This window comes from Perognathus longimembris, chromosome 23 (assembly GCF_023159225.1).
Source record: "Perognathus longimembris pacificus isolate PPM17 chromosome 23, ASM2315922v1, whole genome shotgun sequence".
In the NCBI taxonomy this organism is placed as follows: Eukaryota; Metazoa; Chordata; class Mammalia; order Rodentia; family Heteromyidae; genus Perognathus; species Perognathus longimembris.
In genome coordinates, this window is record NC_063183.1 from 25,161,413 (window position 1) to 25,174,447 (window position 13,035).

Here is a 13,035-nt window from a genome sequence, read left to right on the forward strand (position 1 = left end):
CATTTTAAGCTGGGTGCTGGTGGTTCATGCCTATAAATCTAGCCATGCAGGAAGCTGTGATATAGAAGATTGAAGTTGGAAGCCAGCCAGGTAGAAAAGTCCAATAGATTCTCTCTCCAATTAACCAGGAAAAAGTCAGGCTAGAGACATGGCTCAAGTGGTAGAGCACCAGCCAAGTAAGCAGAAACCCCAAGTTCAAACTCCAGTACTGATAAAAAAAAAAACTTGTTGATGCTAATGGCCTTTTTCTTTTCAATAATACACACCAGTATCCATATCTTTAATCACTAATGAGAAACAGCTTCTAAATTATGTTTATCTCCCATTTCTATGTTGTGCTTATTGTATACATAATTTAGCTTTTCAGAATTGAACTGGATGTTAAATTTCTATAGAAACTAAGCTTCTTATTCTTGTATGCCTCAATTCCCTCCTCTTGCCCTCTTTTATCTCATTAGTAAGGGCAGTGAATGTGTGAGAGAAGATTGCCAAACGATAATCAAATAACTTGGAAAGCACTTACCATGGCCTGAAGATTCCAGCATTGAAAGCAAACAAAGTTTAAATAATTAAACATATGAAAGGTGGGAAGAGCATGTAAGTAACAATGTTAAATTAGTCTAACACTTTAAAATAACATCTACAGTATGAAGACAGTACTCTGACCTAATTATATTGGCATGTCATGATTCCCAGAGTAAGCTCTCCCTAGGCAAGATCTTTTTTTAAAAAAAACTGAATTTCATTTTAAAATTTATTTTACTTTTTTGTAAAAGTGATGTACAGAGGGGTTACAGTTACATAAGTGAGATAATGAGTACATTTCTTTTTGAACAGTGTTAACTGCATCCTCATTTTCTCTCATTTTTTCCCCTCCCGCCTCCCCCCCAAGCTGTATAGTTCATTTCCAACATGGTGTCTAGTGAGTGTCACTGCTGAATTGGTTCACCCTTTGTCCCACTCTTTCCGTGGTACCCCTTCCCTCCTCAGTTCAGATAAACATATATAAGACAAGGCATATAGAAAATAGGCAAGATCTTATGTAAAACCAAGGAGATGGCCTTAAAATGAAGGTTTTCCTTAGCAAAATTTAAAATGACTGGTATAAAAAAAAAGTCATATTGTTGCTAAAGGAAAAATATCAATTTCTTTGGGGGAAAATATATTTTTCCATGTCACAAAAACTAACATGCCCATAGAAAAGTGAAGAACTTTTTCTCTGAGACAGGATCTCAAAAACACCTTGTTCTCTTGCCTTGGCCATGACCAGCCTGTCACAATATTTTGAATCATGGATAATAGTGTTTTGAGTTGGCCACTGGTGGCTAATGACTGAGCATCTAGCTATGCAGAAGGTGGAGAGATGGAGGACTGAAGCTAGAAGCCACCCAGGCAGAAAAGCCCATGAGATTCCATGGGGCAAATCTGAAGGCCTCGCTCAAATGGTAGAAGTCCCTGAGTTCAAACTCCAAAAACATGTTTTAATGATGCCAACTCATTTATTTTCAATAATTAAATAAAGGCCAATATCCCACTATTATTAGTCCTATGTGTTTCTAGGTAGTCTCTAGAATATTTCATTATAGGAGAGTGAGTTATTCAGAATCATGCTTGGAACAAAACTACTTTTTCTTGACCTGGGAACTACGGTTTTCTTTAGATAGAAGAGTTCACTAGTTTCTGTAGAATTGACACTCATATAATATTATAAAGAGTTGATTAATATTTTCTGCTTCCTTTAGAAAGCACTCAATTCTATTGGGTTGAAGAAGCCCAAAGCAAGTCTTAAGCTTTGGAAGTTAAACTTGAACATTCAGCTTGTAGTCAGTCTTTCATAACATTGAGTTTATCAAAATCCAATTGCAATAGCTCACTTGGCAGACTGTGTGATTCTTATGCTTATTTATTTATTTATATATATATATTTATTGTCAAAGTGAAGTACAGAGGAGTTACAGTTTCATATGTAAGGCAGCGAGAACATTTCTTATCCAACTTGTTACCTCCTCCCTCATCCCCCGCCCCGCTTCCTCTCTCCCCCTTTCCCTGTCCCCTACATAAGTTGTATAGTTGTTTACACCAAATGGTTTTGTAAGTAATTTTTGGCTCAATCATAGAGTCTTTTCAACTTAATTTGTAATTTCAACGAATATCAAGAAAGGCTGAAAGGTTAGAGTCATTTCTCTCATCAAATATAGTTTAAAGAACAATAAATGTAAAACTTGGTAGAATCTGGCCTCATGTATTTTATTCTATCAAATATTTATAGCTAGCTAGTTAATGAGAAGAACATCATTATTTCAATAGAGGAAAAGTCAATGCAGGAAATTAGGAAGAATTAAATGGGAGTGACTTACCACATCTCGTACAATAGGCAAAGTTTTTTTCCTGCGGAGATCAGGCATGCTGTCAATACCATAAAGACCTCGCCCAGCCCTGAAAGAGTGTAGAAGAGTAATAATTTCAATGAATAAAATAATTTTGCAAGAAAAATTCAATGTGTATTATATAAAGGCTGGAAAAAATGAAATAGATGCCGTTGGGTTTGGGCTAATTCATAAAGAAGCAAGGATCTAAGACTCTAGAAAGACATCATCAAGTTCATTAACACGGCCTTCATTTCACCAACAATCACCTGTTGTTGCAGTGGTGAGAACATAAATGCTTTCCAGAATTGTAAGAAGCTGCAGACTTGGAAACGGGAAAAGAGCAAGGAACCTATTTTCCCCTTTACTCCATTATTAATTCTTGCTTTCCTTCATCTTCTTTTCCAATTCCTCCCTTCACATCAACTCATGCTTAATCCTCTCCCATCCAAAACACCAAACACCTAGGCAGAGAGCCAGATGAATGGTTTCAAGAACATTTTGCCAGTATCATTTGCTTGAATATTCTGCTGCGATTTCCAGGCAATTTTTGCCTTCACCCCTCTGTGAGCAGCATTATTAATGACATAACGTTTACATTAATAAATACCCTTCTACTACATGGCACATCAATCACACTTAACTAGCTGCTTTCAAGTGTTTGGAAGTGTTTTGACTCTTAAATAATATAACTTTCACGCCGATGTAAAGAAACACTGTCAATTGAGCAAGGAACTTTATATGCTGCCAAATACTATATAATTGAGTTGTATATAGTCCATTTCTTTTATTTTCTTTCTTCTCATAGAACTTAATTCAAGGCCTCAGAGTACATTTAAGACAGCGCTATAAGCTGGGTCAAAGTGGCTCATGCCTGTCATCTTAGATACTGAGGAGGCTAAAATCAGAGGGCTTCGGTTTGAAGCCAGCCCAGGCAGGAAAGTCGGTGAGGCTCTTATCTTCCCTAAAAAGTACTAAAAATGCCAGAAGCAGAGATGTAGCTCAAGTGGTAGAGCTAGCTTTGAGTACAAAAGCTCAGAGACAGTGCCCAGGCCCAGAGTTCAAGCTCCAGGACCAGCCAGAAGAAAAAAAGAGTGCTATTATTCTAAATACATTACTTGTATGATCTCATTTGATCCTGAGAGATTCTTATGGCATGTAGGTTAATTACTTTCCTCATTTTATAAGTGAAGAAATGGATACAAAATGCTTTGGACCATCTAAAAGGTACCGTTTAGAAAGGGCAGTGGGTAGGGTTTAACCTGTGTACACTCTTAGGCAACTGAGGATCTCCTGTTCCTATGACTGGGTCATTTCTTATCTACAGCAGTGAAGTATGATTAGGCCCACAAAAATAATCCTATTTTACATTTGAGGAAGCTAGAATTACAAAACTTGCTTATACTCTGGTCATACAGTCATTCCATGGCACAGCTTGGTTTCCATTGTAGGATAACCTGATCTCAAATCTCATGTTCTTAAGAGCAATTTACTTTCCCCTTCCACTGGGGGTGGTATTGGGGGTTGAACTCAGGGCCTTTTGCTTGGTAGGTAGGTGCTCTACCAGTTAAACCAGATCTCCAGCTTCTTTTTGCCTCAACATCACTCATCATCAAAGATAAGTGAGATACCCATGAGGGTATACCACCCTGTTACAGTGCTTTTTATCAATAAGATGAAGATAACCATTGGCCAAGATGTGGGACAAAAATGACCCCCACATACCATGTTGATGAGCATGTAATACAGTAAAGTCATTATGAAAAACAATGTGATTTCTCTAAAAGTTTAATAGGACAACAATTCACTTTTATGTGTATATCTAAAGGACAGGAAATCTTTACACTCCTATAGTTTATATCAGCACTTTTCCCAGCAGTTGAGACACTGGAATCAATATGAGTATCCATATACAGGTAAAGAGGCAGAGCAACTGGCACGCACACATGCACACACATGCACACACGCACGCACACACACAACACTCCTTATAAATGAAGGAAAGTCGATTTTGCAACATGAATGATCTAAAGGAAGTTACACTAAGTTAATGATGCTGGGCACAGAAAGACAAATACCACATGATTTCACTCATATCTGGAAGGTGTAGAGGTTGATCACAAAGGTCCACAATACAGATTCGTGGTTACCTAGAGCTGGATCAGTTGGAAGGGATGGAGAATCCTTGAGAGATGTTCATCAAAGGATACAAAGTTCCACTGAGATGAGGAGAACAAGTTCAACCAATCTACACTCCTTTTTCTCCTAAAATGCCCATAGTGGGTGATCCCATCCCCAAATGGCATGAAATGTAATATGCACGCTAATTAGCTAGAGTTTGTCATTTCACAATTTATACATGTTCTTCACATCATATTCCATCCTATAAAATCATTAAATTTTATCTCTGAGTTTAAGGTGATGTAACAAATCAAACATAAGATAATAAAAAGAAAAATTACCAGTAGATTTTTCAAAAGGTAGATCTTTATAAATATGAGACAAAGATATTTTCATTACACAAATAAAAGGTTGATGCCAAATTGGTTATTATATAAAGACAAGCTAATTTCTATTAGACATAAAAAAACAGGTGAACTTTCATATTCAACAGAGTTATTAAATTAATTGAATGTGAAGTCCTAGATAAAAACCAATACATAGTATTTTCAAGACAGCTAGAGGCTATATAATTAATCATTTTAGCATTATAGAACATTAATAATAATAATAAATCATTCTAAATCCCCTTTCCATAACACAATTGGATTCTCTTTCAGACTTTTACAATACCTCTTTGTATTTGTTTAATGGTAGGACACAGTAATATATTTTGCTAGTTTTACCCAACATTTCACGTTTTACATACAGTGAGCAGAACTTTCATAAAGATCATTACATTAGTCATTTAATTATTGGCTCTTTAAGATGTTTCCTTCCTACCCTCTTTTCCAATTATTGTCAAGACTGAATGAACATTTGTGTCTGTTTTAATTGATGATTCACTTCCCATATAGGATTCGTCATCAGTTCCTACAGTTGTTTTTTTTTAAATTCTAATTTTCATCAAAATGAAGATACCATCTGTTGTAAACCAAAACATAATTTTATATACTATTAAAAATCCAATTAAATTATGACACCATGGTTTCTTAGTAATTAAAATTTCAATATAGAATGCTCTTAAATGAACTTGATCTATGACCCAGATTTCTATCATTTATTAATCAATTTTACCTAGATATGAAAAAAATACAAACAAAATTAGTGAGTCTGTTAGAAAATGACAGTCCAACTTTTGGGGATTCATATTCAAATTAGGACTGTCAATGTGGGAGAGTTTTCTCAAATTACTGTTTTCTAAACGATTAAGAATATCATTGAGGGGCTGGGGATATAGCCTAGTGGCAAGAGTGCCTGCCTCGGATACACGAGGCCCTAGGTTCGATTCCCCAGCACCACATATACAGAAAAACGGCCAGAAGTGGCGCTGTGGCTCAAGTGGCGGAGTGCTAGCCTTGAGCAGGAAGAAGCCAGGGACAGTGCTCAGGCCCTGAGTCCAAGGCCCAGGACTGGCCAAAAAAAAAAAAAAGAAAAGAAAAGAATATCATTGAGGGGCTGGGGATATGGCCTAGTGGCAAGAACACTTACCTCGTATACATGAAGCCCTGGGTTCAAATCCCCAGCACCACATATATAGAAAATGGCACAAGTGGCGCTATGGCTCAAGTGGTGGAGTGCTAGCCTTGAGCAAAAAGAAGCCAGGGACAGTGCTCAGGCCCTGAGTCCAAGGCCCAGGACTGGCAAAAAAAAAAAAAAAAAGAATATCATTGACTTGGTGTTAGGTAACCCATTGTTATATGTTGTGATGCATTGTTGTTCCAAATAGGGCTGAGTTGTGCTGCCATTTTTTGGTGTAGGTAGGCTCTTGATATTACTCTAAACACTCAAAGAGACAAGCAGTCCTCCTTGCCTTCCTCAAACCACCCTTACTTCTTAAAAGGGAAACATTAAGACATTGCAGTAGTTTGATTACAAACTTAGTTAAAATGTGCTAATTCCCAAGATTCTTTGAACTAAATTTGAAGGTATGTAGGTAAGAAACTATTAGCACCATTGTGTAACTGCCAATAATTTTAGGACGCAATCAGTTACTAAGATGCTTATCTATTTGTTTTCATGTTTAAAAGTGTAATAAGCGGTGGTATTTGGGGCATCTTTCCCCTTCCCATCAGTGCCTTAGTCCAAATCTTACCTGATATCTTAGCTATTTGACCTGTCCAGTTATAGTTTTGCATTCTCATTTGAATGGTTTGTGTGAAGCACAGCTCTAAATGGTCATTTCCCTATTTGATGTCTTGCATTGCTAATAGGAGATAAGAGTAACTCCTTCATTTCTCACTCAGGTATGGCTGCCTCTTCAGTCCTCTTACTTGAGTTTCCTCTTTCCAGCCATTAAGATCCCCCTATAGTCCTCAGGGCATCCTACTATTCCACACTTACCTACTTTTCATCACAGTGTATGCTCTACCAGCACTGCTATCTTCATCGAGTAGTATAAGCTACCCTCTATTTACCTTTGAAAGAAAACTTGTGTGCATAAACATCATCAAGCTATGAGGTAGGGAACATCTTTTTAGCAGGCTGTATAAAGCCCATGAAACCATTTGTTACCACAGGCAGGGCTTGAAATTCAATAAATTCAGAAGCATTTTTCCCCACAGCAACATAAATATCAATATCAGTTGACATCACATACCAAGTGTCACTGGGAAAAAATAAAGATTCCCTATGGTAACCTACATGTAAGTGTCCTCTTCAGCTTTGTCTTCAAGGATTCTCAATGGGAAGAAAGGGAGAGGAAGAGAAGAGGAGGGGTAATTCCTGTGGTTGACACCTGCTAGTGAAAGAAAGTCTTAACGTTTTGATTGAGCTAAGTCCCCTCCAAAATGTTTGAGGACAACTGTTCTAACTCTTCTGTTATAGGTCCTGGTTATTTGTTTCCAAGCAAAGTTTCCATTACAATAGATGGTTTAAAATTGAGATAGGTCTTCATCTACTCTTTCTCCAGGAAGAACTCTGGAAGGTAGCAGGCATGAAGGAAAAGTGGAATTGCAAGTGAGGAGGCCTTACCATCAGAAATTTCACATGAAATAGACCATGGCCTTTGTTTCAGAAGGATTTCCATCTGTGAAATAGTATGTGGAAAAAGTAATACAGAAGCTTGAAGTTCAGGGATAAAGGGAGGGACCACAGCCTGAAGAGAGGTTGTGGGAAAGGACTTAGTCACAGTGGTGACAAACAGTAAGAGTATTTACACCACCAGTGAATGTTTTTAAACCTTTATGAATCTTGTCTCTTGTAGAAAGCAGAAAAAGTACCTTTCTTTGAGCATTGTTGGGGACATGTTGAGATAATAAGTGGAAGCAGATTCTATATTATTGCTGGCAATTATTTTATCACAAAATGATAGCAATAAAAACAGTTTTGAAGCTGGTTGAGTGTTGATACACTGTGAACCCAGGGTTAGTCACACACTAAGAAGCTGAGTAGGAAGGAAGCCTCTGATAGACAGGTACTTAGCTGGTAGCCTTTAGCTACACAAAAACGAAAGGTCAGAAAAAACCCACAATTTTGAGCACATCCTGTGTGTGTCCTAAGCTCTGTCAAACGTCCTTTTGACTGGACTGTGGTCCAGACTTTCTCTGCTGATCGTTGGTAGCACTTTAGTTGAGGATGCTACATCTTGATTGAGTTCATTCTTTGCTTCATCCTTATCTACTTTCCTAGTCACTGTGTATCTTTCATCATAAAAGAGAGGCACAAATGACCTGGCCAAGTTCATTTTCTGTTTACAATTTTTAAAAAAACACTGCATGCATCCTTCAAATATTTTTCTAAGCTTCGTCTCAAAGTCAAAATACACATTAAAAGAATAAAGTTCCTTCTTGGCACTAATCTGTACTAATCAGAATCTCCTGGATTCTCTTAATCTCTTAACTATGACCACAAGTAGACTGTTTTTCTTTATTGTAAATCACAGACAGTATTCCAAAGTAGCCTTAATGATCTCTTTTGAGTGAACATTTGAGACCATTGTGCCATCTCTTAGTCAGACCAGTATAGCCATATTTCCTCTTGTCTTGGGAAACACCACTAGTTCTTTGAATAAGTGTGAGATGAGTAAGCGGCTTGAGTTGAGAGGCCAAGGTTGTATGGAAAATACATACAAAATTACATCGAGTAGAACAATAGTGTTGATGCTTGAGAAGTGTTGATTTCCTGAGAGGAAAATGAAGCTGGAATGTGGCAGGGCACATTCATCTTTCATTCCATTCACTCTGGGCTACATGAATAGAACAATGCACTGACATGTTGAATTGTTCATCTTTACTTTTCCACAAGCCTGCCAGCACTTTCAAGCCAAAACATCTGTTTTAGAGTCTAATTGTTCTACCTGCAAAACCTTGTGAATGTCTCCTTTTTTCTTCACGTTGCAGGATACTGCTACATGCACAGAAAATGGCTGTGATACTACAGAACAGCAAATCTGTGCCCTATGGTGAAACAGCCTAAGAAATGATATATATGACAAACATTCTCATATTTTAGGGATGTGGAGAGTGAGCTGCAATAAACTTCAGTTTATGCAAGGCACCTGGATTATTGCCCATAGGCTAGAAATACTCAAAATGTTAGAATGCCAGACAATTATTGTTCTGTCCTTTCTCATGTGTGACTCATGTTCAAGAGCTTGCCTATTTTCCTCCATGGTCTGTCTGTCTGCTTCTCTATTTGGATGGTCATATATATTAGTAGTGAACTTTATTGTGTCATGCTTGGGATTCTTTCAATGCCTTTCCACTATTTTCATCATCTCTACTTTGCCAGTTTCAAAACATCGCTGTCAATCTGCAGCGTCCATCTTCCTATGGGTATTTAGCAATGACACTTCCATGATGAAAGCCATGTTATAATGATGAATCTGAGAGTGCTGTCACATGGACTAGAGGGCGAGTAAAGGAACCTGACAGGTAGCCTAAAAGGCAAAGCAATCCTGGATTCCTTAATGGACTCTGTAATGAGGGTCTTGACTGGAGGGCCTTTATTGTGTTCTTTCTGAACTATGGGAAATCTCCCAATTCAACCCACTATAATATTTTAAAGAGAACAAATGGCTTCACTGTCAAATACAGGCTTTGTACTGGACTCCATTACTTTCTCCATTCTTCTGTCATTTGACCTCTTACAGCTCTGTGATTCTCCTGTAGCACTTTTGGCAGGCTTTATTATTTTCTCTCTTCAGACTGTGGTCCTTTGGCACATGTTTTTAGAAGCACTGACAACCTCAGTCCTTATACTCTTTTTAAAAAGCTTAACAGTATTTTAGAGCTTAAAGGCAATTGGAAGAGATGAAAGATCCAAGTTGGGAAGGGGACTGCAAATCACATTTATAATGATGAAAAATTATTTTTTACAGCCAAAGAAATAATCAGATGTCCCCAAGTTTTTGTTATGAGTTAAGGAAGTACAAACCTAAACCATGTTTTTAAACACGATTCTGAAAGTTTTCTCAAAGTTAAGCTTTAGGAGGTCAGTTGTCAGAGATTATCTTCTCACATTTACATTTTAATACATAATTATAGGACTCATTTCCCTAATAAACTATCATAAAGACAATCAATCCTTTCCTAAGGTTTACAGTTCCCTATACCAAATTCCTTTATGCCCATTTCATATGGCTATAGATACCAAAATTAACTTGTGATATTATGTGCTATATAACATAAAACAAAAATGCAGCCCCCAAGCTTTTCATAATCAAATACCAATTACTATTGTAAAACATCTTCATGCTATGTAGTAGGGTCAAAATTCAAAGTGCTAGTTGTTAAACTTTTGCCATAACTTTGAAATTCTGTCTATAATTATACCTTGGATTGGATTGGAGCTACTGTTCTTAGTCATCTCTTTCTGGGGACATTTATGCAAAGTCGTTGAAGTAAAATCATTCATAAATAATGAAAGATCAGCTCCTTAATAGGCTCTACTTACATGTAATTAAATAGAATCAAATATCCAATAGCAAGGAAATTACATCTCCTAAAACTAAAACTCTGATCTCTCTTAAATTATCCTGTGCTTAAAGAGAATTCTCCATATTTAAACCTGAGAGGTTTAAAAAAACAAACAAAAAACAAGGAATGCTTCTCTTATCGCCAATGAAAATTGTCAGTACCGAAAGGCAGAGACTGAAGGTGTTAAGTGTGTCCCGGACTTTCAGCCTATGTCCCTCCTGTATTTAGACAATGTTCCTTCCATGATTTTTCTTGCAGTTTCCTAGTTCCATGACAACAGGGATGCAAACCATAACCCAAGCTCTAGCTCAGACTTAAGGAAGAGTCTTTTTTAGATAGTTCCAGGGAAAGTCTTTTAGGATCTGCTCACTTGAATAAATGGATAAAGAATGAAGATCAAAGAACACTCTTGCTGTGGGCATCATAGTAAGTTCCACATTCACAGATAAGACAACCAAATCAACTTCTGACTGTATATTGCTCTACGATTGTCTTATTATGGGAAATTAAAGAACTGTTAGGGTAGAATGAAATCTTATTTTACAAAAGCAACAAATACACACTAGGTAATGTTTCAATCTACTAAAAATTCCAGGGACTGGTGTTGAAGGGATTCCAATGGGTTCAATAGTGCTAGGATAAAATATAATATGTAGTATCAAATATTTATTTGCGGTACTGGGATTTGAACCCAGCCTGGTGCCCCACTATTTGAACCATATCATCAGCCATTTTTTTTTTGCTATTGTTATTTTCCTAAGAAAATTTTGCTTTTTTCCTGGACTGGCTTGGTCCATGATCTTCCTATATATGCTTCCTGTATAGCTAGGATGACAAACATGTGGACAGCTTTTAATTATTTATTTATCAAGATTTTCTCTATCACAGTAGCTCAAGCTGGCCTTTTGCCTCACTAGACATGTGATCTTGACTCTGATAGCCAGGTGCCTTCTGAGGCCTTTGGAATAGATAACACTCTCTCACCTCATGCTTGGCAAGTTACAAAATAATCACTCGCTACAAAATAATTGTGTCTGCAACTTGCACAAGTACTCAAGGGAGTGATTACTCAGGGCTGTGCTTTTGCATGGAAGCTTACAGAGTTAACAAGATTCTATTGCATGCTCTTCAACGATTTTATTTAATAGCCAAGGACCAATTTGATCACACTACAATTGCACCCTAGTTTTTCCTTTTATAATACACATTAAGCATTGTGCTGAAGTTATCTGCACACAGATTCTACACTCATAGATAAGAGACTCTTCAAAAATAGGAGCTTACAAGACATTTAATCTCTACCATTCAGTTCAGAACTTTTATGCATTACTTAGTAAATAAAACTGAATGGAAGAATTCCTTAACTATTAAAAACACACTCCTTACTAAATGTGTGCATATATACATACACACACAAACACAAACACATACATCCATCCATCTTGAGTAATTAGGAACTAAAAGACTGTCCCAGTTTTCCTTTCCATTTCAGGGCTTAGAATGGAGATTATTGTTGAAACAAGCATGTTCCTCTGAAAACTGGGAAACAAATACATGCCTTACTTCTTTAATCCAAATGCTATTCTTCCTGTCCTTAACATGGGGGACTTTGTCCCCTCAAGGCAACTAATAAATGAAGTAGAGAACAGGAGTTGTGCCTTCCTCCTTAAGGGATAGGCTTTGTATTTTCAGGTACAGCCACTGAGACTGAAATGATGCTTTATAAAACACACATCCAACCCCAAAGTAATTACAGCTATTTAAACAAAGGCCAATCCATCTATGTTTAGCTTAATGTGCAATCAACTCTGCTAGCAAACTGTCAAACTAGTATTCTCAAAACATTATTTTAAAGCCATGTACCATAAGGGAGAGGAGAGGGGGAAGCACCCTCTATAGATTTGGAGGATCTGGCTGTGCTGACCAAAAAGGACAGAAAGAGGGGAGACCTTCTTTACTCTATGCAACCCTTATAGGGAACAACTCAGCACACAATTAACCATGTCATCTTCTTTCAGTGTCTTGAGGTCAATGGTTCTCAAAGGTATATATGATGTGGCCAATGGTGGGTAAGCATGGTTATCTGAAAGCCAGCATGTTTTCAGGATAGGGTCAATAACGTAACAATAATCCAAAAAGCTCCCTGAATTCTTTCTTTGGGTACATTTCTGCCAGGTATTTGTCCATAATAGCTTTCATATGCCTCTCTCTTCAGCAGGGTGACACGATGAAAGCTTAGTTACTATTTTCTTTTATTACTTTGCTCTGGCAAATGTCATAAAGTGTGCCCATGTCAACGTGCCTTATAAACTGCAAGCACATTATATAATAAGGGAACAGAGGTAGCAACCTTGTGCAAGCCACCAAGGGCTGGTCACAGAATGTAATAATTCTTGGAGTTGTAACTTAATCACTTTGTTTCTCTGTGCAAGCTAATGCACTTGAGCCAATGAAAATGAGGGTTTCATGAAAAGTAATTGTGTGTTAGCAGCGAATAAGCCAGCAAGAAATCATCTTCTAGCTCTCACCTTACAACGTGGGGACAAGGTACCCGCCACAGCAGCCTTTGCCTCTGATCCTATTATTATTGT

At 37.4% G+C, this 13,035-nt stretch overlaps 1 protein-coding gene across 1 annotated transcript in view; it reads right to left on the reverse strand.

Moving 5' to 3' along the window:
- The window catches only part of Unc13c (unc-13 homolog C), a 280,832-nt gene that overhangs the window by 187,775 nt on the left and 80,022 nt on the right, over positions 1–13,035 (reverse strand). Inside the window, exon 4 of the mRNA XM_048332735.1 lies at positions 2,358–2,436. Within this exon, the coding sequence (XP_048188692.1) occupies positions 2,358–2,436 (79 nt within the window). The remainder of the gene's footprint in view (positions 1–2,357; positions 2,437–13,035) is intronic.